Consider the following 26,075-nt stretch of genomic DNA (forward strand, 5'->3'; position numbering starts at 1 on the left):
ATTTTGGAGCAATGTATCTTTAACTTTATCACATTTTCATGGGCACTACAAATTATGTAACACATCCTAACATGACCTATTTCTCCAGTGAATCATTTATCTAGTTTTGGTAGTTTCCACTTATTTTGGATTAAATTGACCATAGATCAGTTACTGAGTTGATGCAAAAGCTTGTCATATTTCACATCTCCCAACAGTCCTGCTTCTGGTGGGGCAGTGTGACTGGATCATTTATAAATAACTTATGGTATAAATTTATTGAAAGGAAATAGCGCAGGGGACTTATTTACATAGTTGCAAATATACTTATTTTTGATATTGTGTGTATGTTGGTAAAGGAGATATCTTTATTTCTGAGACCAGCAGAAAAAATTTGTTTGTTTTAACTTTGCTAGAGGAAATGCATTATTTCTGATGTCTATATCTGATACAATAAGCCTTTGTTGAGGAAGTCTTTTGTGTATCTTGGAGTAGGAAAATTACTTGTTTGCGGTTATGTAACTTTCTTTGGGAATGTGTATTCTACAGCTGTCTGAAGAAAGGACCCATGTTAATCTCATGTTAATTAGACCTTTTGATGTGTGAGGGTGCAGCACCTAAGGCACAGGAAGGTTTAATTAGACGTGCTACTAGATTTCCTGCGTCTAAAACAACATGCAGGAAATCACAGCAAGTTTTAGGATATCACAGATAATTGTAAACATTGTTAGCTTTGCATTGCATGTAAATCCATGTTTGGGTAAACAAATTGCATCCTGATTCTAAAAATAGCTCAGACCTCAAGGGGCTGGCTTACCCTGGGAGGCTGTGTCCAAATCTGTATAAAAAGCACTTTCTTGTATTGAAAATTGTTCTTCTTGCTTCATATGACCTGCTTCCTGGTACCTTCAACCAAGTGAGCAAATAAACATCTTCATTGCTTCAAAGACCTGCTTGGAAACTTCTCTATCCCTGTGACCTACAGATTAGACCCAAAATCTAATCTGTTCCCTAATGTTTGAACCCAGCATCCAGTACCACTGCTCTGTCCGCTACCCAGCAGCAGCAGCAGCTCTGCCCAGTGTGATAGACCAGGGGGAATTCATCCACAACAACCCTGATCCATACGAAAAGGTCAGGAGTACCAGCTCAGGTGCACCAGCAACCTGGTACACTCGCAGCATCAGTTACCCAGAAGAAACCCGGTACTGGATGCCGGTAAGGAGTCCAGTGGTGACAGCATTTGTAAACCCCTCCTGCTGTGATTAGAGGGAGCATTTGGGATAACGAAAGGGAATGGTGGCAAAGTAAACCCAACCGGTTCCCAGTAACAACAGACAGGTTGGCATAGGCTGTTCATCCTGTCACAGACAGTCCCGATTTTAAGAGACTATAATACTGCCCAACATTCAGGACGTTTGTTTTGACTGCCAGGACTGTTGGGAGCTATGTCCCTATCAGCAGATATCAGATGCACATAGCTTTTTCTTCCTTTCTTTTAGGGGCTGGAGTGTTGGGAGCGGCCTAGTGATTATATATATATATATATATATATATATATATATATATATATATAGAATATCTATATAATATATTTAAGCAATGTTTAAATAATTAAATTTAAACTTTTTTATTTATTTTTTATTGTTGTAACCCAAAATGTTGTAGATCATTACGTTAAGTAAAAATAATAGAATGAGGTATTATTATTGTTGATTTATGAGGCGCCACAGTGCTCTGCTGCGCCAGACAGTGAATATGGGACATACATAAAATAGGGATATATAATGTAGACAAAATAAATGCAAGCAAAGGGTAATGAGGGCTGCAGAGCTGAAACAAGAGGAATGAGTGTGGATCAGATTGGAGATCAGGAAAGTTGTGATTGTGTACTAATTATAGGTGGGAGTAGGGTGAGCTGTAATAAAGAGCTGGGTTTTCAGAGAGCGTTTAAAGATTTGAGGCTGTGGGAGAGTCTCATCGGGCATGGTAGTGAATTCCATACATGGATAGTGGCAGAGGAGAAGCCTTGCATACCGGAGTGAGAGGTGATTTCCAAATACGAGTCAAGATGCAGGTCAGAGGTAAATCTAAGAGGATGCAAGAGAGAAAATTTTGAGATAAGATTTGAGATTCATGTGGGGTAGTTGGCTTTGTAGGTGAGAACGAGTAATTTGAATTGTACATAATACAGAGAGACAGTGTAAGGAGGAATTTGCTGAGTGTTGTGGCATATGTGGAGCAGGAACAGTCTTGACGCTGCATTTAAGATGGATAGAAGTGGGGATATATGAATGAGTTGAATGCCGGATAGGAGGAGTGTAGAGTCAAAGCGGAAGATGATAAAAGAATAGATATGAGTTTTGTTTGTATCCAGAGTAGTTCCAACAAAAAATGAATGTTGGCTAAATTTGGTCATTAAAAACACAAAAGGTATTAGATGAAATTAAAAGTGTATGCAGGAATACAGACAAATGTAAGGGGTGCACAGGCTTTAACAAATGTTTATACAGTACCAGTATGCCTAGAGGCACTTGATAAAAGCAACTTTACTTGTAACAAAAGTCTGGAACATTCTATTTGCAAAACCAGTGGGTGTCTTTAAAGCATAATTACAGACTAACACCAAATGTAATTATACATAATTAGAATACATTTACATATAATTGACATTTAGATAGCGGAATACAATCAAATGCGCTAATTACTATTTAATCTAGCATGCTACCCAAATATCACATTGGTTGCTTGGAACGCAAAACAAGTTTTCAGTATTGTAACAACTTTCTGTAAAAAAAAAATAATTCATATATCCAGGGCTACATTCACCAATTGCTAAAACCACCAAATTCAGAAATGTAATTGCAATTTAGTTTTCAAATATACATATGCCACCTAAATATGTATTATGTGACATTTGTTCTTTTCAGAGACATGAAACTCGAAGGTTAAGTAGACTTTTTTTGTTTTTCTTTTCTTTTCTCCTAACAGTCGGGGATAAACCTTGCATATTAGCATTTATCTTTACCCACTGTTAGATATATAGTATATATTCCATATTTCCCGCTGTTATGAAAATTCAAGCTGTTGCTGTGTTCTAAGTCTCAAATACTGCTTGGTTAACTTGCTGAAGGGAAGAGACAATGTTGAAGAAGCACAGTGGCAAGTGTAGGGGTCATCCAATTGGGTGCAGTCATTCCTTCAATGCAAGTTCCTGCAAGTTTTTCAAAAAAAGGTGACTGGAGAATTGAATAGAGCAGCAGATCCATCACCTTGCATTTTGGAAATTGTTGGGTTTCAGTGGAGAGCCATTTCTTTTCACACATATATATATATATATATATATATATATATATATATATAGATAGATAGATAGATAGATAGATAGATAGATAGATATCTTAATATGTCTAATTTTTTTGTTAATTTGGCAAAAGATGAGTAGACAAACATGTAGGTTTAACTTACTTTTTCTGTTTAGGTGAAAGAGGGGATGCATCTTCTCATTACTGGCCCCAATGGTTGTGGAAAAAGTTCTCTGTTCAGAATTTTAGGTGGCCTGTGGCCAGTTTATGAAGGAGTTCTATTCAAACCTCCACCAGAGAATATGTTTTACATTCCCCAAAGGTATGTTTTCCATCAAAAGTTATTAGGTTGCTTTGCATTAGTGTTGTTATAATGTGTGTTTCATTGTAAAATTATGGAAGTCAACATTTTGTATTAGATATTTGAATAAAGAATTCCTAGCTAGTGACACAGATGGGTCTTATTTTTCTACTTTACACACCATGTAAATATTCTTTTCTCAGTTGAAGGTAAAGGAAAATGGGATGCAATAATGAGATTCTATTGATACAAGACATTTGTGTTCTCAGACACCATGCATCATGCTATCTGATGTAAAGCGACTTATTTCCATTCTGCATACATCTATTCTGCAACACAGGAGTGGCTTGTTTGCTAAAACGTGTTATTTTTCATTTGCGTGCTCTCTAACCATTCAATGTAATCTTGCACATTAGATACTGAGTAGAAAGGGCATATTTTCGGACCTCTGCTCACATGACTGGACTATCCTAAGTAGTAGGATAATGCACATGCAAAGTCACTTTCTTGTTATCTATTATTTCTTAGGAGCCACGATGTCAGCCAGTAAATTTTTTGGGGGGGAGTATATTACATATGTCCCCTTGGCACTTGTTATTTGGTCTGCCATTCATCTTGGTAACTGGGTTGTAGCAGACTACGGCTAGGTATCAGCAGGCGACGAGATGTGGAGTCACAGCGTACAAGTGTGGATTAATTGAAAAACATCATAATGGTTTGGCTGATTTTCTGATTAATTACTACTGTATTTGTTGTGGGTGGCACAGCTAGTCAGTGACCCAATACACAACATCAACTGCCTTGTTAAATTTTGCTATTAAACATTGATGGGAAATATCAATTTTTTTGTTTCTTTCCGCTATATTGAATCTTTAGGGGTAGAGTACAGAAGAAAAGAAAGTAAGGGGTGGCACAGGGGACGGCACAGAGTGTAAAAAAACAGGACTTCCATTAAATAAATAAATAAAAAATTATATTTAGCTACATGTAGACAACAACATTAGAATTTACAGAAGACTCTAAGACCACATAATTAACAAACAGAACTAACAGAGTCAACTTAGATGCATTGATTCTGGAAATCCAGGAGAGGTTCAGTTTACTCCATTTATCTAGATTATATTTGAATTATTTAATATTTTACAATAATTTACATAAAAAGGAGAGTTTGAAATGTATTCCAAAGGATGCCAATTTCTTATTGTTCCAAACAAATGGGAATTTATAATTATAGACTTTTCAAATGGAAACTTGGAACAGAGATAATTATGACCTCACTTTTAAACTCATTAATCTTTAAACTAAAGTTTCACTGTGCTGGCAGCTCCCAGGAAAATATCACTTGCCTGGGTTAGCTATCAGAGACACAGCACATCCTGCCAAGCTGCTTAAGCCTGAGAGCACAATTCGTGAGGTGCAAGCTGAAGATAAAGAAGGTACAATAGTGATGGACAAAGTCAAGGGAATAGAGAAGGTAGAAAAGTGGGGGACAAGGCCAAGGTCGAAGGATTGGAGAAGGTAGACAGCACAATCAGAGAAATCCATAACAAAACTTTCCTCCTGCAAAGGTTTGGTGGAACTGAGGGGCTTTATGAAGGCTACAAACAGGTGAGATACATTTTCACTGAAGGGCTGATTGCAGAGTAAAGAAAGCTGTGTAGTAGTCCAGGTGAGGTCTGTTCTTAGCAGTGTGCTGATTACAGTAATTGAGAGAAGGTGTTTGCAGCTGTCATTCTGAACTGTTTTCTGACAACTGTCATCTGGAGCTAGTGTTTTGAATCCTCACAGTAATTGTTTCCTGACAGCCGTCATCTTGATCAAGTGTTGTGAATCCTCACACAAAGTATGAATTAAACTATTTAGTTTTTTTTTGTTAAAGGTTTGAAATACTAATTAGTAGTTTAGTAATTGTTAATAACATATTGTGACAAAATGGGGTACTGGTCCCATCACAAAGGTCAAGCCCACATGCAATCCACTGTCACATGATAAAGTAACATATTTTTATTCTGTTAACCCTTTCCCTTCTATGTGTTAAACTGGGACGTTGTGTGCATTCCGTGGTTGTTTAGACTTTTTTGTAACGCTTAAAGGAAATGTATTTATGTTTTTGTGTCTAACTGTCTAAGTGTATCCGCAAGCATAGCCTGCATATGTAATCATCCAATATCTGGGGTGGCCACCAGATGCCCTCACCCCAGGAATGTGAGCAGTTTATAGAGTAAAATAAATTGTCAATAAGATAATAGAGATCGTTAGCAAAAGAAATATGATTGCTTATCACCCTAATTCTACTGCTCTGACTCCAGTGGTATCCTCTATTTTACTAAATTAGAGATTGCCAATTATAATTGGTTACTTTAAATTGTGGGTTTAATTGAAGTTGTGCTCTAATCAGATAGTAGATTAGAACAAAGGTGTAATAAAAATACCTAGAAATAAAAGGAATAATGCAGACCTATAAAGCAGTTTATTTGTCTGTATTTTCTCATCTTTTGTTGTGTTGAGTGCTTATCAAAGAAGAAACTAACAATTTCCAGGTCCTGCTGATAGTACAGTTAAGCTTGATGGTTCAGATCTATGTTGGAGTCTGTGGGGCCACTGAGCTGTATGCACTGTACCATGTGTATTCTGTTCATAGCTGAAGTTCTACTGTAACTTGTGGAACTACCTTTCACTTGCAACTGTCCATGTATTTCTGCAACCATTTAACTAAAGCTTAAGATTCCACTTTTTTTGCTTCCTGTTCATGTGAATCGAACTCACATTTATGTGCTCTGGCCACAGCTAGCAGGATTAATGATCCAATTTATCAGAGTTGCAGTGCTAATATTATAAGGGGCCCATTTAATTCTAAGCGATATACTGGGGTGCCTCCATTAAGGTTGCGAAGGCATATACAATACAGTGTAAAAGTTTTAGGCAGGTGTGGAAAAAATGCTGCAAAGTATGAATCTAAATCAAATCAATATTTGGTGTGACTACCCTTTCCCTTCAAAACAACATCAGTTATTCTAGGTACACTTGCACAAAGTCAGAGATTTTGTAGGATTATAGCCAGGAGTATGATTAATCAATCATACCAAACAGGTGATAATGATTATCATTTTCATATGTAGGTTGAACCCCAGTCATTAGCTGAAACAGAAACATCTGTGTAGGGGGCTTAATACTGGGTGAGGAACAGACAAACTATGTTACAAAGGTAAGGTTGTGGAAGACAGTTTCTTGTCACAGGTCATACACCACGGCAAGACTGAGCACCGTAACAAGACAAAAGGTAGTTATACTGCATCAGCAAGGTCTCTCCCAGGCAAAGATTTCAAAGCAGACTGGGGTTTCAAGATGTGCTGTTCAAGCTCTTTTAAAGAAGTATAAACAGGCAACGTTGAGGACCGTAAATGCAGTGGTCAGCCAAGGAAAATTAGCACATTAGATACATCATGCTTACTTCCCTTTGAAATCGGAAGATGTCCTGCAGTGCCATGAGCTCAGAACTGGAAAACAACATTGGGACCCAGGTACACATGTTTACTGTTCGGAGAAGTCTGTCCAGAAGTCTTCATGGAAGAATTGCGGCCAAAAAGCCATACCTTCGACGTTGAAACAAGGCCAAGCGACTATGTATGAAAACATAGGAACTGAGGTGTAGAAAAATGGAAACAGGTGCTCTGGACTGATGAGTCAAAATCTGAAATATTTGGCTGTAACAGAAGGCAGTTTGTTCACCGAAAGGCCGAACAGCGATACAAAAGTGTCTGCAGGCAACAGTGAAGCATGATGGAGGTTCCTTGCAAGTTTAGGGCTGCATTTCAGCAAATGGAGATGGGGATTTGGTCAGGATTAATGGTATCTTCAATGCTGAGAGATACAGACAGGTACTTATCCATCATGCAATACCATGAGAGATGTGTCTGATTGGCTTCAAATTTATTCTGCAGCAGGACAATGACCCCAAACATACAGCCAATGTCATTAAGAACTATCTTCATCGTGAAGAAGAACAAGGAGTCCTGGAAGTGATGATATGGCTCCCACACATCCCGGATCTCAATATCATTGAGTCTGTCTGGGATTACATGAAGAGACAGAAAGATTTGAGCAAGCCTACATCCACAGAAGATCTGTGGTTAGTTTTTCAAGATGTTTGCAACATCCTCCCTGCCGAGTTCCTTCAAAAACTGTGTGCAAGTGTATCTAGAAGAATTGATGCTGTTTTGAAGGCAAAGGGTGATCACATCAAATATTGATTTGGATTTATCGTCTGTTCATTCACTTTTCATTTTGTTCATTGATAAAAATAAACTATAATAACTTCTATTTTTGAAAGTATTCTTACTTTGCAGCATTTTTTCTAGGGATGAGCGCGCTCGGATTTCTGAAATCCGAGCCCACCCGAACGTTGCGGATCCGAGTCGGATCCGAGACAGATCCGGGTATTGGCGCCAAATTCAAAAGTGAAACTGAGGCTCTGACTCATAATCCCGTTGTCGGATCTCGCGATACTCGGATCCTATAAATTCCCCGCTAGTCGCCGCCATCTTCACTCGGGCATTGATCAGGGTAGAGGGAGGGTGTGTTAGGTGGTCCTCTGTGCTGTTTAGTTCTGTGCTGTTTAGTTCTGTGCTGTTTAGTGCTGTGCTGTTTAGTGCTGTGCTGTGCTGTGCTGTGCTGTGTTCTGCAGTATCAGTCCAGTGGTGCTGTGTGCTGTGCTCTGTCCTTCTGAGGTCAGTGGTGCTGCTGGGTCCTGTGCTGTGTCCTGTTCAGTCCAGTGGTGCTGTGTCCTGTGCTCTGTGCTTCTAAGGGCATAGTTATTTCCCCAATATTCCCCTGTGTTTAAAAAAATAAAAAAAAGTTTTTTTTATAAAATACCAAAAACTACTTTAATATTTTTTAATTACCACAAAATTTTCACAACCAATCCTGCAGTATAAGCCCATTGGTACTGCAATATTACCAAGTTCACACATTCAGCAGTAAAAGTCCAGTGGTACTGCAATATTACAAAGTTTACACATTCTGCAGTATCAGTCCAGTGGTGCTGTGTCCTGTGCTCTGTCCTGCTGAGTTCCGTAGTGCTGCTGGGTCCTGTGCCGTGTCCTGTTCAGTCCAGTGGTGCTGTGTCCTGTGCTCTGTGCTTCTAAGGGCATAGTTATTTCCCCATTATTCCCAAGTTTGTAAAAAATAAAAAAAAAGTAAAAAAAAATAAAAAAATTAAAAAAAAAAAAAAATATATAATAATTATAACCAAATTTGCAAAACCAATCCAGCATTATAAGTCCATTGGTACTGCAATATTACCAAGTTCACACATTCAGCAGTAAAAGTCCAGTGGTACTGCAATATTACAAAGTTTACACATTCTGCAGTATCAGTCCAGTGGTGCTGTGTCCTGTGCTCTGTCCTGCTGAGTTCCGTAGTGCTGCTGGGTCCTGTGCCGTGTCCTGTTCAGTCCAGTGGTGCTGTGTCCTGTGCTCTGTGCTTCTAAGGGCATAGTTATTTCCCCATTATTCCCAAGTTTGTAAAAAATAAAAAAAAAGTAAAAAAAAATAAAAAATTAAAAAAAAAAAAAATATATATAATAATTATAACCAAATTTGCAAAACCAATCCAGCATTATAAGTCCATTGGTACTGCAATATTACCAAGTTCACACATTCAGCAGTAAAAGTCCAGTGGTACTGCAATATTACAAAGTTTACACATTCTGCAGTATCAGTCCAGTGGTGCTGTGTCCTGTGCTCTGTCCTGCTGAGTTCCGTAGTGCTGCTGGGTCCTGTGCCGTGTCCTGTTCAGTCCAGTGGTGCTGTGTCCTGTGCTCTGTGCTTCTAAGGGCATAGTTATTTCCCCATTATTCCCAAGTTTGTAAAAAATAAAAAAAAAGTAAAAAAAAATAAAAAATTTAAAAAAAAAAAAATATATATAATAATTATAACCAAATTTGCAAAACCAATCCAGCATTATAAGTCCATTGGTACTGCAATATTACCAAGTTCACACATTCTGCAGTATCTTGTGCTACATATAATGGAGACCAAAAATTTGGAGGATAAAGTAGGGAAAGATCAAGACCCACTTCCTCCTAATGCTGAAGCTGCTGCCACTAGTCATGACATAGACGATGAAATGCCATCAACGTCGTCTTCCAAGCCCGATGCCCAATCTCGTAGTACCGGGCATGTAAAATCCAAAAAGCCCAAGTTAAGAAAAAGTAGCAAAAAGAGAAACTTAAAATCATCTGAGGAGAAACGTAAAGTTGCCAATATGCCATTTACGACACGGAGTGGCAAGGAACGGCTTAGGCCCTGGCCCGTGTTCATGACTAGTGGTTCAGCTTCACCCACGGATCTTAGCCCTCCTCCTCCTCCCCCCCCCTACAAAAAATTGAAGAGAGTTATGCTGTCAGCAACAAAACAGCAAACAACTCTGCCTTCTAAAGAGAAATTATCACAAATCCCCAAGGCGAGTCCAAGCGTGTTGGTGGTTGTCAAGCCTGACCTTCCCATCACTGTACGGGAAGAGGTGGCTCGGGAGGAGGCTATTGATGATGTAGCTGGCGCTGTGGAGGAACTTGATGATGAGGATGGTGATGTGGTTATTGTAAATGAGGCACCAGGGGGGGAAACAGCTGATGTCCATGGGATGAAAAAGCCCATCGTCATGCCTGGTCAGAAGACCAAAAAATGCACCTCTTCGGTCTGGAGTTATTTTTATCCAAATCCAGACAACCAATGTATGGCAATATGTAGCTTATGTAAAGCTCAAATAAGCAGGGGTAAGGATCTTGCCCACCTAGGAACATCCTCCCTTATACGTCACCTGAATAACCTTCATAGTTCAGTGGTTAGTTCAGGAACTGGGGCTAGGACCCTCATCGGTACAGGGACACCTAAATCCCGTGGTCCAGTTGGATACACACCAGCAACACCCTCCTCGTCAACTTCCTCCACAATCTCCATCAGATTCAGTCCTGCAGCCCAAGTCACCAGCCAGACTGAGTCCTCCTCAATACGGGATTCATCCGAGGAATCCTGCAGCGGTACGCCTACTACTGCCACTGCTGCTGTTGCTGCTGTTAGTCGGTCATCTTCCCAGAGGGGAAGTCGTAAGACCGCTAAGTCTTTCACCAAACAATTGACCGTCCAACAGTCGTTTGCCATGACCACCAAATACGATAGTAGTCACCCTATTGCAAAGCGTATAACTGCGGCTGTAACTGCAATGTTGGTGTTAGACGTGCGCCCGGTGTCCGCCATCAGTGGAGTGGGATTTAGAGGGTTGATGGAGGTATTGTGGCCCCGGTATCAAGTTGGGTACCGGGGCCACCCCACTACGCAGTCCAGATACTTGTTTGGTGGAATTCTGACACGTGGAGGGTGTATTTATTTTATTGTGGCCCCGGTATCAAGTTGGGTACCGGGGCCACCCCACTACGCAGTCCAGATACTTGTTTGGTGGAATTCTGACACGTGGAGGGTGTATTTATTTTATTGTGGCCCCGGTACCAAATTGTGTACCGGGGCCACCACACTACGCAGTCAAGATAGATAGATGCGTATCATAGATAAAGTACATTCAGTGGTGTGGGGCAAATTGAAAAATATTCAAAATGCACTGACATTATCAAAAACAAGAGGTTGTCACATGCTAAAACTCCAACATGTATATGATGGAGAGGATGGAGGAGCAGCCGTATGTGTAGTGTAATGCAGACCTGTTGAAGGTTTTTTATATATTTTATTGTGGTGCCCAGTGCCCACTCCTCTACGCAGTCCAGGTACATTTATTGGTGCGAATCAAACAAGTTGATGGTTTTCTTATTATATATATTGTGGTGACCCACTCCTCTACGCAGTCCAGGTACATTTATTGGTGCGAATCAAACAAGTTGATGGTTTTCTTATTATATATATTGTGGTGACCCACTCCTCTACGCAGTCCAGGTACATTTATTGGTGCGATTCATAAAAGTTCAGGGTTTTTAAGATATTGTGGTGACCCACTCCTCTACGCAGTCCAGGTACATTTATTGGTGCGATTCATAAAAGTTCAGGGTTTTTAATATATTGTGGTGACCCACTCCTCTACGCAGTCCAGGTACATTTATTGGTGCGAATCAAACAAGTTGATGGTTTTCTTATTATATATATTGTGGTGACCCACTCCTCTACGCAGTCCAGGTACATTTATTGGTGCGATTCATAAAAGTTCAGGGTTTTTAAGATATTGTGGTGACCCACTCCTCTACGCAGTCCAGGTACATTTATTGGTGCGAATCAAACAAGTTGATGGTTTTCTTATTATATATATTGTGGTGACCCACTCCTCTACGCAGTCCAGGTACATTTATTGGTGCGATTCATAAAAGTTCAGGGTTTTTAATATATTGTGGTGACCCACTCCTCTACGCAGTCCAGGTACATTTATTGGTGCGAATCAAACCAGTTGATGGTTTTCTTATTATATATATTGTGGTGACCCACTCCTCTACGCAGTCCAGGTACATTTATTGGTGCGATTCATAAAAGTTCAGGGTTTTTAATATATTGTGGTGACCCACTCCTCTACGCAGTCCAGGTACATTTATTGGTGCGAATCAAACAAGTTGATGGTTTTCTTATTATATATATTGTGGTGACCCACTCCTCTACGCAGTCCAGGTACATTTATTGGTGCGATTCATAAAAGTTCAGGGTTTTTAAGATATTGTGGTGACCCACTCCTCTACGCAGTCCAGGTACATTTATTGGTGCGAATCAAACAAGTTGATGGTTTTCTTATTATATATATTGTGGTGACCCACTCCTCTACGCAGTCCAGGTACATTTATTGGTGCGATTCATAAAAGTTCAGGGTTTTTAATATATTGTGGTGACCCACTCCTCTACGCAGTCCAGGTACATTTATTGGTGCGAATCAAACCAGTTGATGGTTTTCTTATTATATATATTGTGGTGACCCACTCCTCTACGCAGTCCAGGTACATTTATTGGTGCGATTCATAAAAGTTCAGGGTTTTTAATATATTGTGGTGACCCACTCCTCTACGCAGTCCAGGTACAATTATTGGTGCGAATCATAAAAGTTCAGGGTTTTTAATATATATTGTGGTGACCCACTCCTCTACGCAGTCCAGAAAGATACCTTGTTGCAACGTTTTGGACTAATAACTATATTGTGAGGTGTTCAGAATACACTGTAAATTAGTGGAAATGCTTGTTATTGAATGTTATTGAGGTTAATAATAGCCTAGGAGTGAAAATAAGCCCAAAAACTTGATTTTTAAACTTTTTATGTTTTTTTCAAAAAAAATCCGAATCCAATACCTTAAATCCGAACCGAGACCTTTCGTCAAGTGTTTTGCGAGACAAATCCGAACCTCAAAAATAACGAAAATCCGGATCCAAAACACAAAACACGAGACCTCAAAAGTCGCCGGTGCACATCCCTAATTTTTTCCACACTTGCCGAAAACATTTGCACAGTATTGTATATACACACACACACCTGTACACCTGATTGTTAATGCAAATATCTAATCAGTCAATCATGTGGCAGCAACTCAATGCATAAAAGCATGCAGACACGGTCAAGAGGTTCAGTTGCTGTTCAGACCTAACATCAGAATAGGGAAGAAATGCAATTCCTGATTCCTGGTAGTAGGCTGTAAATTATCTTAAAATGCTCTCAATAAGCCTCAGTTAGAGTTAGAATAAAATCCATCTATGCACTTGGACAAACCATACTGGGTGCAAATGCAATGGGGTTTTTTTCCGCGCAGGAAAATAACGCCCTGCTTTTATATGCAGCACACAAATACTGGTCAGATTTATTTTAACACTGATTTACAGTTGAGCTAGGATATGCCTCCCTCACAACTGTTAATCTGTCCACACATTTTAAACTCCCCCTGTCTCCGCATTGCAACATGGTTTTGCCAAGTATGAACTCTGTCTTTCTGTCCCTGAACAATAATATTTCTTCATTTTGTGCCAGGTCACAAAAGACAGTGTTATATTTCAGATTTTTGTTGCGGACATAAGAACCACAATTCCACCCCCCTTCCCCTTCCCCTAAGCCTAGTGGGCGTTACATGTTGTTTCATGGATGCTTAACTCTTAACTTGTTTATCCAGGGTTTCGAAATTAGCCCTTCTATTCTTGCATTTTAACTTACTGAATAGGCCTCTGCTACTGCTAATAGTATTAGTTATTCTCTATTTGCATCTGATTGTGCTTTAAACACAATCAGAACGGACAGGCAGCATACTCTGCCTGGTCTCTGTTGACAGGCACATGAATGTATAGTGTGGCTGTCAAAAAATGGGGTGGGGCACTAAATGCCCCCCTAGCAAAACAATCTATGGGGATAAGAGTAAAAGGTATAATCCTCATAATTCTCTGCCCATGCTTTGGATACGTGTTTTAAGAATATTAGAATCTGAACAACAACCTTTTTTTGTATGTCCTGTTTAATTTATTGCCTGTCTATAACTAAATGAAATTCCTCATCTAGTATCAGATGTCCATAACTCTTTTTATTTTAGTCAAAGTGGTTTCATAGAGGAAAACACAGACCATCAGGTGCTAGTAAAATTAATAGTAATATCAAATCAAATAACCTTAATAGTAACAGGATATATAAAGAAAATATCCAAGATCCAGCTGCAGCTCTCCACATTGACAAGTACTGTGACTTGTTAAACAAATCAGTAGACATCAAGGAAAACGAGTGACAGCACTGGTAAATCTTATAACAACCTATTTAATTAAAAATCTAGTTATATAAAATATTCAAGAGCGCTCAGCGTGCCGATGAAGTACCTCAAAACAATTGAATTCCTGAGATAGGCAGCTATAAACACCCAATGTCCAATGATGCCTTCTAGTAGAGGAGTATATCCAGTAAAAAGCCCCTAGGTACAAAGTAGATGTGAACCTGCCCACTCAATAGCGTCTTCTGAGAGGGTTGGATCCAGCGGTAATAAACTGTGAATGGAGCCCGAACACACTATGGGGCATATTCAATTCTTGGCATTAAAGCCAAAAATCCTGCGGCGCTCGCACTATTACCGTTAATACGGTAACAGTGTGCGTTAATACCATTATTACGGTAGTTTTGTCGCTGGATTTCAGCTTACTATTACAGTTTTAATGCCGCGGAAAACGGCGAGAATTGAATATACCCCTATGTGTGTCAAACGTCTTCTCTTTAACAATCACACAGCTACAAAACATTAAGTAACGATACATAACAGGGACAATCATTTATATAATCTTAATGGCAATGGAGCTGCTACATTCACTACCCTCAATCACTGACTCAATGAGGGGAATTCAATTGGCCACATTACAAGTAAAAGTAATGCGGCCTGCGCATTATTACTGTTATTACGGTAATAATGCACTTTATTACAATTATTACAGTGGTTTCAACACAGCTCCCTGAGCTGCGAGCAGAAAGATGGGTTAAAACTACCGTAATAACGGTATTAGTTTTAAATTGAATTCCCCCTAATATTTGACAATCCTCCCTACAGAACAACCCTTCAGATCTTGTTAAACTGCCTTGCATAATTAAATGGGAACAGGAGTTAGATTCAATATTAGAAGTTGAGAAACGTTTTTAAAATTTCCCTAACACCTGGTATACATCCAAAATATCCAATCATTTATAATCCTAATACAAGATACTTTACAAATAGTATCCAAACCTATTTAAGCTTCACAAAATATTCCCATCAACTTCTCCCCTGTGCTGGAGGAATTAAGCTAACATAGCTGGTTTTGCCAATATTTTTGTCAGGCGCCGTCTCCGCACTGACACTTGGTGCAGGAGACGGACGCCTGCACCTTCCAAGCAACCCCGTCCTGTTGCCTAGCAGCGGGACGCTATCTCTGCTCACCTGTCTGCAGCCAGCATGTCTTACCGCTAAAATCTTCCTAAGCCTATCAGGAGGCACCTTAGGGTATATAAGGCAGCCTCTGACACATGTCTAGTGCCAGAATATTAGGTCTTCAGCCTTGCTCCAGCGTTTGTTCCTGTGTTGCTGTTATTTGGATTCTGACCCCGGCTTGTTCCTGACTTCTCCTTGGTTCCTGATTCTGGCTTAGACTGATATTTGGTATTGACCCGGCTTCCTGACCATTCTCCTGCTTCTGATTTGGCTTTATCCGTTCCTCTGGTTTTGACCTGGCTTGCTGACTACTCTTCCATCCTGCATCCTGGTGGGCTCTCACCGCTGCCTCAATTGTTACCTCGCCAGCTGACTGATACTGAGGGCCGCGACCTGCACGTCCCTTGCAGCGAAGTCCATACCTCCTTGCGGGGGTTCCTGGTGAAAACCAGGGGCGTGTTAGACTCCGCGCCTCAGTACTCAGTAGCGCCAACTGCTGGCAGGTATCATCAATTCCACCTAGTGATTCTGACAATTTTCTGACGTTGTCCAAAAATATAGCTGCTCTGTACTGCTGTTTTGCAGTTGATGTCCAACTTGTGGGCAAGAGTGTGCCTCCTGACCTTTTATTAGCCCTCCTTCACAAAGCCCCCACTGACAGCTCAAAATATGTAGTGGGTTATGTACTACTGGCCACGAGGACAACAAATGCTCAGGTCTGGAAATCCCCCATTCCCCCTCCTCTTGAAAAAAAGTATAGCCAAAGTTCAATTCTGCCTCAATATGGTGACTAGCTATTGGTATGTCAGACTTCCCCTCTAAAGTATCCTGGTGGGAATTGTGTTCAAGAGTTAAAATTACTTTTCTGCCTATCAAAATGACTCTTCTGGCCTATATAACTGAAAACTAATGTGAAATATGATCAACCAAAATAGGTACTGCTATAAAGAGATATAATACTAACCAATATCAATATGTCTCTGATGTGATATAATAGAAATTCATTGGCCTTGTCACATTTAGCTAGCTCTTACATGCCAATAAATCATAAGATCTAGAAAATAACAAAAAATTTAATACAATCTCAAAAATTTATATAACCAATACATGCCTATTGTAGAGAATTCAGATTTTATTTTAAAGTTAGAAAGGAACACCTTTAAAAATCCTGGGTTCACATGATTGGTTAACCTTGATATGATAATGAGAGGTAATGAAATAGAACTGTGGATATATTTTCTAGGTTTATCTGTATGTTGATATTTTTTTATTCGTCTGTAATTTACCAAACATGACCAATATAATTGAAAAAAGCTTACCCAGAGCGTAAATTTTCTTACTGGTGTGTAGGCCATCATATGTTTCTTTCATTTCCTCATATGGATTAAAGTGTGTTAAAATGTCAATCTATTTGGTAGCAGAGAGGATTTCAAATGACGCCATCTGTCATGATGACTGTTTACTCGATTTCTTTAATACAATAAAAAGACAGCAATATAATAAAATCAAAGCAGTATATTAGCACAATACATGGAATTTTTGGGGCGTTGTTCTAATATAATAATATTGGTCGAGTACAGTGAAACAAATGCAGTTTATGCACAGCTGCAGAAACATGCATATTCAGCTGTTAGGAGGCTTATCTGTTACACCTGATGGGCCTGAGTCATTAAGGAGAGGAAAGCAAAAAAAAAATGGAGCAAGTTTGCTCCTGGACAAACTATGTTACAATGCAAGGGGTGCAAATTAGTTCATTATTTTGCACATAAGTTAAATACTGGCTGCTTTTTCATGTAGCACACACTACTTCATAGCTTTATTTTTACACTGAAATTTAAAGTTAATCTAGGACATGCCCTATGTCAAATATAAATCTGTGCCCACATTTTAAATTTACCTCCCCTTCCAATGCAACATAGCTTTACCCAGGTTCATAGTTACTCCTTTTTATGTTTTGCTCTCCTTAATGACTCAGGGCCGATATGTGCAACTCCAAATGTAAGTGTAAATATGTAGCTGCATCATGACAAGTTCTTTGGCAAAATCATATTGCAAAATCATAGGGGAAAATGTATGGGCAGGTTTCGATTTGGTTACAGACAGTGTCTGACTAGGGCATGAATACAGGGGGAATACAATGGTAGATGCCCACCAGAGGGGATGTGGCCAGCTACTTGAGAAGTGTAGCCAAACAACTAGAGGGGGTGTGGTAAGCCAACAAAGGACAGCTAGCCCCATAGTGTAGTATAAAAAGAATGCAGTGCGCATATAAAGAGTACGTAGTCTTGGCCTTCCACTTAGATTGGGCAGAACAGTCACCAAAAATCAGGATTGTCCCACTAGAATCAGAACATTTGACAGACTCCTGCTCTCTCCTACCTGTTCTTGTCACTTTCACCACCTGTAACTGCTGGTTTCTTTAGTTGCGGCTTGTCTGGATCCTGGAATGTTGAAAAAATCGGTACATTTACAAAATTCCGACCAACCCGGCATTAAATCAATAGCACCCGCAATTAATAATTAGGCCTTTCTCCAGTCCCAACATTACAACAATGATATTCACATTTAATAAATAGATCTCCAACCTACCCCAACTGTCACTCACCGGACTGTGAGTGCCATTTCTCCTGTGTTCAGGAACCGTGGCCGTCCGCCATCCTGAGGGTCTGCGCATGTGCAGCCCTTATGAAACCTTCAGTACCTGTTGCTTTTAATTGATTGGATGATCAGGCAACCCTCCCTATTTAAACCACCTGTGATCATTACCTAGGGGCCTGATCTTGGAGTCTCATTCCCCATGAGCCTCTGAAGGTGTTCCTGTGTTTCCTCGTGTATTCAGCTCCAGCTGATTCCTGTCTTCTACGATTGTGGTTTCCAGACCACTTCAACTCTCCTGTGTTCATCGTGTCTGCACTCAGCTGATTCCTATCTGCTACTGCTGCCGGATTCCAGTCCGCTTCAACTCTCCTGTGTTCAGCGTGTCTGCTCTCCGCTGCCTCCGTTACTACTGCCGGTTTCCAGACCGTCTCAACTCTCCTGTGTTCATCGTGTCAGCTCGGCTGATTCCTATCTGCCACTACTGCCGGATTCCATACCGTCTCTACTCTCCTGTCTTCAGCGTGCCTTCCCCCCGCTGCCTCCGCTACTGCCGGATACCAGACAGCCTCAACTCTCCCGTGTTCATCATGTTTCCAGCTTTACTTACTACTGCTTCCTGAGTATTGCTCCGTTGATTACCGGTTACCTTCCGTGCGCTGCACCAACCTGATTACCGCTTCCATTCTCCAGTGGTCTCTCCCCCTGCCGGCGTTCAGCCGTTCAGGTATCCCTGCACGTCTCCTTGACAGCCTGCTCTCCTGAACCGCGGTATGCATACTTTCCATTGACTTTGCTATTGTATTGCATATCCGTCTGGACTGTGTTGTGTTCATCTCCGGAGTCTTCCATCTACTGAAGCTATTGTTACTATTGACTTTGTTTCCTATTACCTGGATCTCTATAGTGACTTTGTATACTTCAAGCAGCGCTTGTCAGTTATTATTGTATTGTGGTTATCATCGTGGGATCAAGTTCCGTGTGCCCCGTGTATCCTCTGCATTCCATTCATCTCCTCGTGCCCCTCCTCACATATATATAGCCGTGGTACAACTTGCTGAACGCAGACCACTGACTCCTGTTTCCTATTGGCACCAGTTTCAAGTATCCTCTCACATAAGCAGTGGTACAACTTGCTGTACACAGACCACTGACTTCCCCGTTACCTACTTGCACCTGGAATCCATTCCTTCACTATAGACAGTGGTACAACTTGCTATACGCAGACCACTGACTTTCACTACCTCCTCTCTACTCCTGGACCTTTCTCCTCACTATAGCAGTGGTACAACTTGCTGTACGCAGACCACTAACTCTCCTCACGTTTACTTGTCCATCTGGTTCCTCGTGTACATACATCTAAGTCATTACCAGTTGCTGCTAGTCATAGACTTTCCTTGAGCATTCTCTCACCATCTGCTGATTCTCCTGTTCCGTTGTTACCCTGCTACCAGAGGACCATAGTACCAGCTATATTACTCTGGTAAGAACATCATCTGGTGATATCCTGGGCAAAGACTCCTAGTGCCTGTGACACCAACATTAAAGCAATAGTATTACCATTTAATAAATAAACCTATTTCCTTCCCCCCAAACAGCCCCAGTAATAAATTAATAGTATTTACATTTAATAAATATACCTATTTCCCACAACCATCAATGCCATTAAATAATTAATTTTCACATTTAATAAATAGTCCTCATTCTCCCCAAACTCACCATCACATTTAATTAATAAAACCACCCCATGTTAAATTAATATTCCCACCTATTAAATTAAATTGCCCTACAATCACCCCACAAACAAAAAGCACCCATTAATTAGCCACCACCTACCTTACACACACACATTACATTGCTACAAGCCCCTTGCCCACACACTACATTGCCATAAGCCCCCTGCCCTCACACAAACAAACAAACACATTACATTGCCACAAGCCCCCGTGCCATTATATATGTTGCATTGCCACAAGCCCTCTGTGCCATCACACACACAGTACATTGTCACAAGCCCTCTTTGCCATCACACACACAGTACATTGCCACAACCCCCTGTGCCATTACACCCATTGCACACACACATTACATTGTCACAAGACCCCTGTGCCATCACATACATTACATTGCCACAAGCTACCCTATGCCATCACACACACATTACACTGCCACAAGCCTCCCTGTGCCATCACACACACACACACTACATTACCACAATCCTCCTGTGCCATCACACACATATTACTGTGCCCCTTCATCATCACCACGCTGTGCCTCCTTATGATCACACTGTGCCCCTTCAACATCACACTGTGCCCCTTTATCACCATGCTGTGCCCACTTTTGATCGCACTGCACCCTCTATGCGGCTTTTCCCCCCTTTACCTGGCCTCCTTTCATCACACTGCGCCATGCTGTGCTGCTTTTGCTCCGCCCTTCTCTTGGCCCTCCTTCATCACACTGTGCCATGTTCCTTTTGCTCCCCCCTTCTCCTGGCCCCCCCTTCATCACTCTGTGCCATGCTGCTTCCCCCACCTCCCCTTCATCACTCTGTGCTATGCTGCTCCCCCCCCCCTCTCAGTTATTTTACTTATCTTTCTATTGGCTTCTTTCATCTCTTCTTCTCTTCTGACTTCCTGCTTGCTGGCTTTTCTCTGCCCCGCTCCTCACTGAATAAGTCGGACGTGATGAAGTCAGGGAGGAGGGGTGTCAACGCCGAACTGAGGTAAGTATTTATTTATTTTTTGGTATCCTGCTCCATCCCACCAACAAAGAGGGCGGACCTACCAGGTGTCGGGGCCCACCGGGGAATACCTCGGCACCCCAGGGGAGCTGACCCTGGTTACAGGGTGGAGCAATCTACCCTGTAAATCAACTCTAAAACCTGTGTAAACATCCATTTCAGCAATGCTGGCTGCAGTCACTGGGCAACTGGTACTGCAAGCCAGAAGAACGGCGGTACCTGACTGAAAGATGCAAGCCATCGTTGCTATGCAATGTTCATGAGCAGCGGTGCACATCACTAATCAGAACAGAAAGTAGATGTGCATTAATGAAATGCTTGAAGAGACAGCCTTGAATTTGTTTTTGAAGATTCCTAGATAGGAGGTCTTTTGGACTGTGCAATGCAGTGAGTAGGAGCTACAAAAGCTAAAAACTTTGGCTCCAAATGAAGTATAGAGAGAAGTACTGTAAGTAGTCCTGCGAAATAAAGTGAGCGAATGGAAGTATAGGGAATGGAAAACTGTTTCAAGTCTCTAGGACCCTGATTTTGTAGGGATTTGAATATCAATATTAAACTTTGAAACAGATTAATCATCTGACAGGAGGCCAGTTAAGGGCATTGTTATCAGGTGTTATGTGTCAGGAACGGGGCTGGTGTGTTAACAGCCTTTGTGCTGCATTTTGTACCAGCTGGAAGTGGTGCAATTATTTCTCTGGTAGAAAGAGGTTAGAGTGCATTTTGACACAAATGCATGTATGAGTGTAGGAAGAATAAAATGCTTGATTCTGGCTATGTTCCTCAGATTAAAATGAAGATTTGATCATGGCTGACATCTAAAGTATCAGTCCACAATCAGGGACAACTTCAAGATTCTGCATATGATTAGAGTTTGGCAACTCAGAACCCCCACACTTAAGCCCAGTTGACACAGCTGCAGTCTTGTCTTTTGGCAATGAACTCTTTTTATTAGAACCTGTTTTATCAGGAATCAATTTCAGCCAACTGGCACTCTTCCACTTCAGGAGCTCAGTTAAACAGCTACTGAGGATTGATATGGGGGTCTTTGTACCCTGACAAATGACAGGTACAACTAAGTATTGTCTGCATAGAAGTTGTAATCCAAACCATGACATATGATAATTTCACCCAGTGGTAAATAGCATGGGAGATAGGATAGAGCACTGTGCAATGCCACATGATAGGGGCATTGGTGCAGATGAGAAATTATTTCAAAATGCTAAGGACTGTGTCATCCAGTCAGCATAAATTCTTCAGGTACTTTATTAGAATCCCATGGTTCACAGTATCCAATGCTAAAGAGAGGTCAATGAGGATTAGGATTGAATACTCCCCTCTGTTTCTTGTCACCAGAAGAACATTAAGCACACATACCAGGGCTGTGTCATTACTTTGTTTTCTATTGAATCTTGACTGGAATTGGTCATAAATATCATAAGTTGGCAGATGGATTTGCAGTTGGGTAGCAACCACTTTCCCAGTATCCCTCCCTAGAAATGGGAGATTTGCTACTGGTCAGCAGTTATTCATGCGGTCTAAATCTTATGAAGTTTTTTACAGGAGTTCTCACAACTGCTTCCATTGGTTAAAGAAAAATTCAAAATCTACAAATAGAATTGTACTATATTGGCAAATACTGGACCAATTACATCAATACACTCTATTAGAAGGTGTTTAGGAGACCTGGGGGTAAATGTATCAAACTGAGAGATTTCCGGCGGGTTTGGAAAACCAATCAGATTCTAGCTATCATTTATTTAGTACATTCTACAAAATGATAGCTAGAATCTGATTGGTTGCAATAGGCAACATCTCCACTTTTCAAACCCGCTGAAAAACTCTCAGCTTGATACATTTACCCCCTGATCTTATGTAGTGGGATATCACCCTAGAGTAATTTCAACAATGTCTTCTACATTCAGGGGGTCAAAGCTAGACCAAGAGGCCATATAACCCATATTCATACTAGTTTGGCAGCACAATTGGGATTCCAGCCCAAATAGTGTATTCTCATTTCCTTGACTGTGAGAGGGTTGTATATGGAAAAGCTGATCTGGTCTGTTGTTTGATGCCATAATCTTACTTGACAAGACTTCTTACCTGTAATTGTTGACTGGTGTTCTTCAATATACTTGAATAGTTTTAGTTTACCATGCAAGTCTTCCATCATCTCCTTTGAAGCTTTGAAGACCCCTCGACTCATGCATTGAAATCCCACAGGATAAGCATATTTGTTGCTCCAGGACTATATTCCTGTAATTTCTTCCCATCTCCACGGGGTTCAACAATGAGAAAGACTCTGAAACCCAAACCTGTAGAACAGGCAGCAATACTATCAAATGAGCAAATTAATGCAACTGAAACATTAGAAGACAAGTTGATTAAAATATAGTAAATGTACCTGTGAAAGAAAGAGAAAAGTGAAAAAATGTCTTACAATATCCTTATATATATTCATTTAGTTGTATCGTCTTCAGTGGAGGCAGAGGTTGAATTTAATCCAATTTGAATCTCAAAGCAGGAAGGCAATACATTACTTTTGGAAAGATGCCGGTGTAGAGTAGTTAAAGTTGAAGGTAAATTCTTGGATATTTAAGGTGATTTTATAGTAAATTTTGTTCACTTTAAGCTGTTTTATAGTAAGGTTCAGGAGAATGTAGAAGGTGAGGCAGCCATCTTGACCACGTTTCGTACTCATAAACGTACAGAAGTAATAGGTGGTGTAGGATCTATATATGAGAGCTAGTGACACAGAACCAATGTTTTACCAGCCATAGTATTTTTTATAATTTACTAATGAAGCTCCATGCTGGGTGCCAAATGGAAGCAAAGTTGCTCATTTTACATTTAGTTATATGACAGAAAACTTGAAATAGACCTAAACCTTCTAATTCCACTGTGTACGAAATACAATTTATCAGAATGACATTTCCTTTAGCTACATGTAGAGTTAATGTAAATACTACAACACATCTAAATACATATACATTATATATAGATAATGAAACAACGCATATAGATAATTAAAATGGAGAGTTCTTAAATGAATGAAGCCACAGCGATGAGAAATGATTTAAAAACTTCAATCAAGGTGTCTAGTCTTGTGGCCCTTTATATTTTACACATAAATGGTTTGATGCCAACTTAAAGTAAAAAGTAAAAACTACTCCCCTTTCCTAGCTTGTCATACAATAGACATTTCAGTAAAATAACATTTATCTGTTTTCTAATTTAACCAGCTATTAAATGTTACTTGAACAAGACAGCTTAGTTTTTTTCTATCCTGCTAACACACTGTATTAGAGCATTAATTAAAATTCTATCACACATGAGAATCAGTAAATATCTATGTATGAAACTAAAAAATGTCTATCCCATAATTTTACTAATTAAATGACTAAATGTACAAATGTGAAAAAGTTAACATCTTTCAAATCTGTGTTTTTTTTCATCAGGTCATAATTAATAATCTAGTCCTTGCCAAGTCCTAAAATGTGAACAATCAAATTTTATGTGGCAAATAACACAGAACGCTTTGAGGGCTATGTACTAAAATAGATATAAAAGAAAGACTGTCTCATTTCTAATATTTCCTACATATTTGCCTCCTCTATGACACTCTGAATGGTCATCTATAAAAATCTGTTATGGATTATTTGTCACATGAGATTAGATTTATCAAATTTTAGGATTTAGTGAGAACTAGATGATTTTAAATTAAGTTCTGATATGAAATAGATATAAAAGATCACCACCACTGTACCTGGCCCTACACTAGCCCTATTCTCCATAAACAGAGAAAAACAAACCTCTTACAGAGTACATCTCTGTGGGAGTACTAAAGAAGGTACTAAACAACAAGGATATATAACAAAAATGATAATAAAACAGTAAAATGTTTTCTTTGAAGAGGACTGCTAAACATATTGCTGGAAAGACACATTGAAGCTATTTGCACATGGCTATTACATAATTCAACTTCCCTTCATTACTCCTTGGACAGAAAACAGGAGAGGCAAACGCTTGCATAGAAATCATTGATTTCTATTGAGAGACACTGGTGCAGTGCATAATAATCCCATTTCTGCAATGCAGATGATGACATAGTAGGGACAGGGGAAAGTAGAGCTTGTTCTACCTCCCCTCATCCCTATTTCATCATGTGCTTTTTGCACCAACATTTATTGAGATTAATGATTTCTGTGAGTTTCTGTCTTCCCTTCGTTAACATGTTAACATGTCAAAAACAGATACAAGGAGGAGACGGATTTATATAATAGTTGTGTGCTCAAGACCAAATTTATTATCTACAGAAAAGAGTTGCAAAGGAGTTAATTTAGAGCAATCCATGATTCACAATATTCCAATAGCCCATTTCTTCCTTTACAATCATGTTAACTTCTCCCATAAATTATTTCATTTAGGGCATCATCACATTGCATAATTAAACATCAGAGGCACATCAGGTTGATAACTAAGTCCAGTTTCTTACTTTAAGCGCCATTATTGCCTACACCCAATGCCCAGGGATGTAGGAAGAGCCCTAGTGTTTTCAGCACTGTGTTGGTTATTCCTAGAGGAGGGGCCTGCACGTTTTTTTTTTGCGGACCCCACTCCCTAATATATCCAGCCCAGTGCTGAACAGCCTGGGGTTGGTATGTCATTATGATAGGGGCACCCCTGCCGCCTGTCCCCCTGCTATAGTGCCAACCATCCGAGCTGGTTTGCCTAGTGCTGGCTGCTTAAAAATCGGGGGGGGGGGGGGGGGGGGGAAATATCCCACACACATTTTTCCCCAATTTTCACACAATCAGCAGTAGGCTGTCAGCACTAGGGTTAATAGTGGTCAGATGGGGGGACCCCACACAATAGTTTTCTGTTTTGCACATAAGTTAAATACTGACTGTTTTTTCATGTAGCACACAAATACTTGATAGCTTATTTGTACACTGAAATTCAAAGTTGATATTTGTGTGCTACATGAAAAAACAGTCAGTATTTAACTTATCTGCACAACAGAAAACTAGTTTGCACCCCTTGCATTGTAACATGGTTTTGTCCAGGAGACTGAAATAAGGATTCTCTTCATTTAAGATCCTTAATGAATCAGGCCCATGGTGAGGACACTAGTAGACATATGCAAAGTCAGAGAGAGATTCAGGCAAGCAGACGGCAGGAACAAGAAACTTCAGTGACAATGCTGATAATTTGAGGTTGTGTTTAAAATGAAATTGTGTAATAAATAGAAGATTGTGC

The 26,075-nt window shown here is 40.1% G+C and overlaps 1 protein-coding gene across 1 annotated transcript in view; it reads left to right on the forward strand.

The window, feature by feature from the left end:
- The window catches only part of ABCD2 (ATP binding cassette subfamily D member 2), a 63,157-nt gene that overhangs the window by 21,451 nt on the left and 15,631 nt on the right, over window positions 1-26,075 (forward strand). The window contains exon 6 of the mRNA XM_075208834.1: window positions 3,461-3,606. Within this exon, the coding sequence (XP_075064935.1) occupies window positions 3,461-3,606 (146 nt within the window). The remainder of the gene's footprint in view (window positions 1-3,460; window positions 3,607-26,075) is intronic.

The sequence above is a fragment of the Mixophyes fleayi genome, chromosome 4 (assembly GCF_038048845.1).
Source record: "Mixophyes fleayi isolate aMixFle1 chromosome 4, aMixFle1.hap1, whole genome shotgun sequence".
NCBI lineage: Eukaryota > Metazoa > Chordata > Amphibia > Anura > Limnodynastidae > Mixophyes > Mixophyes fleayi.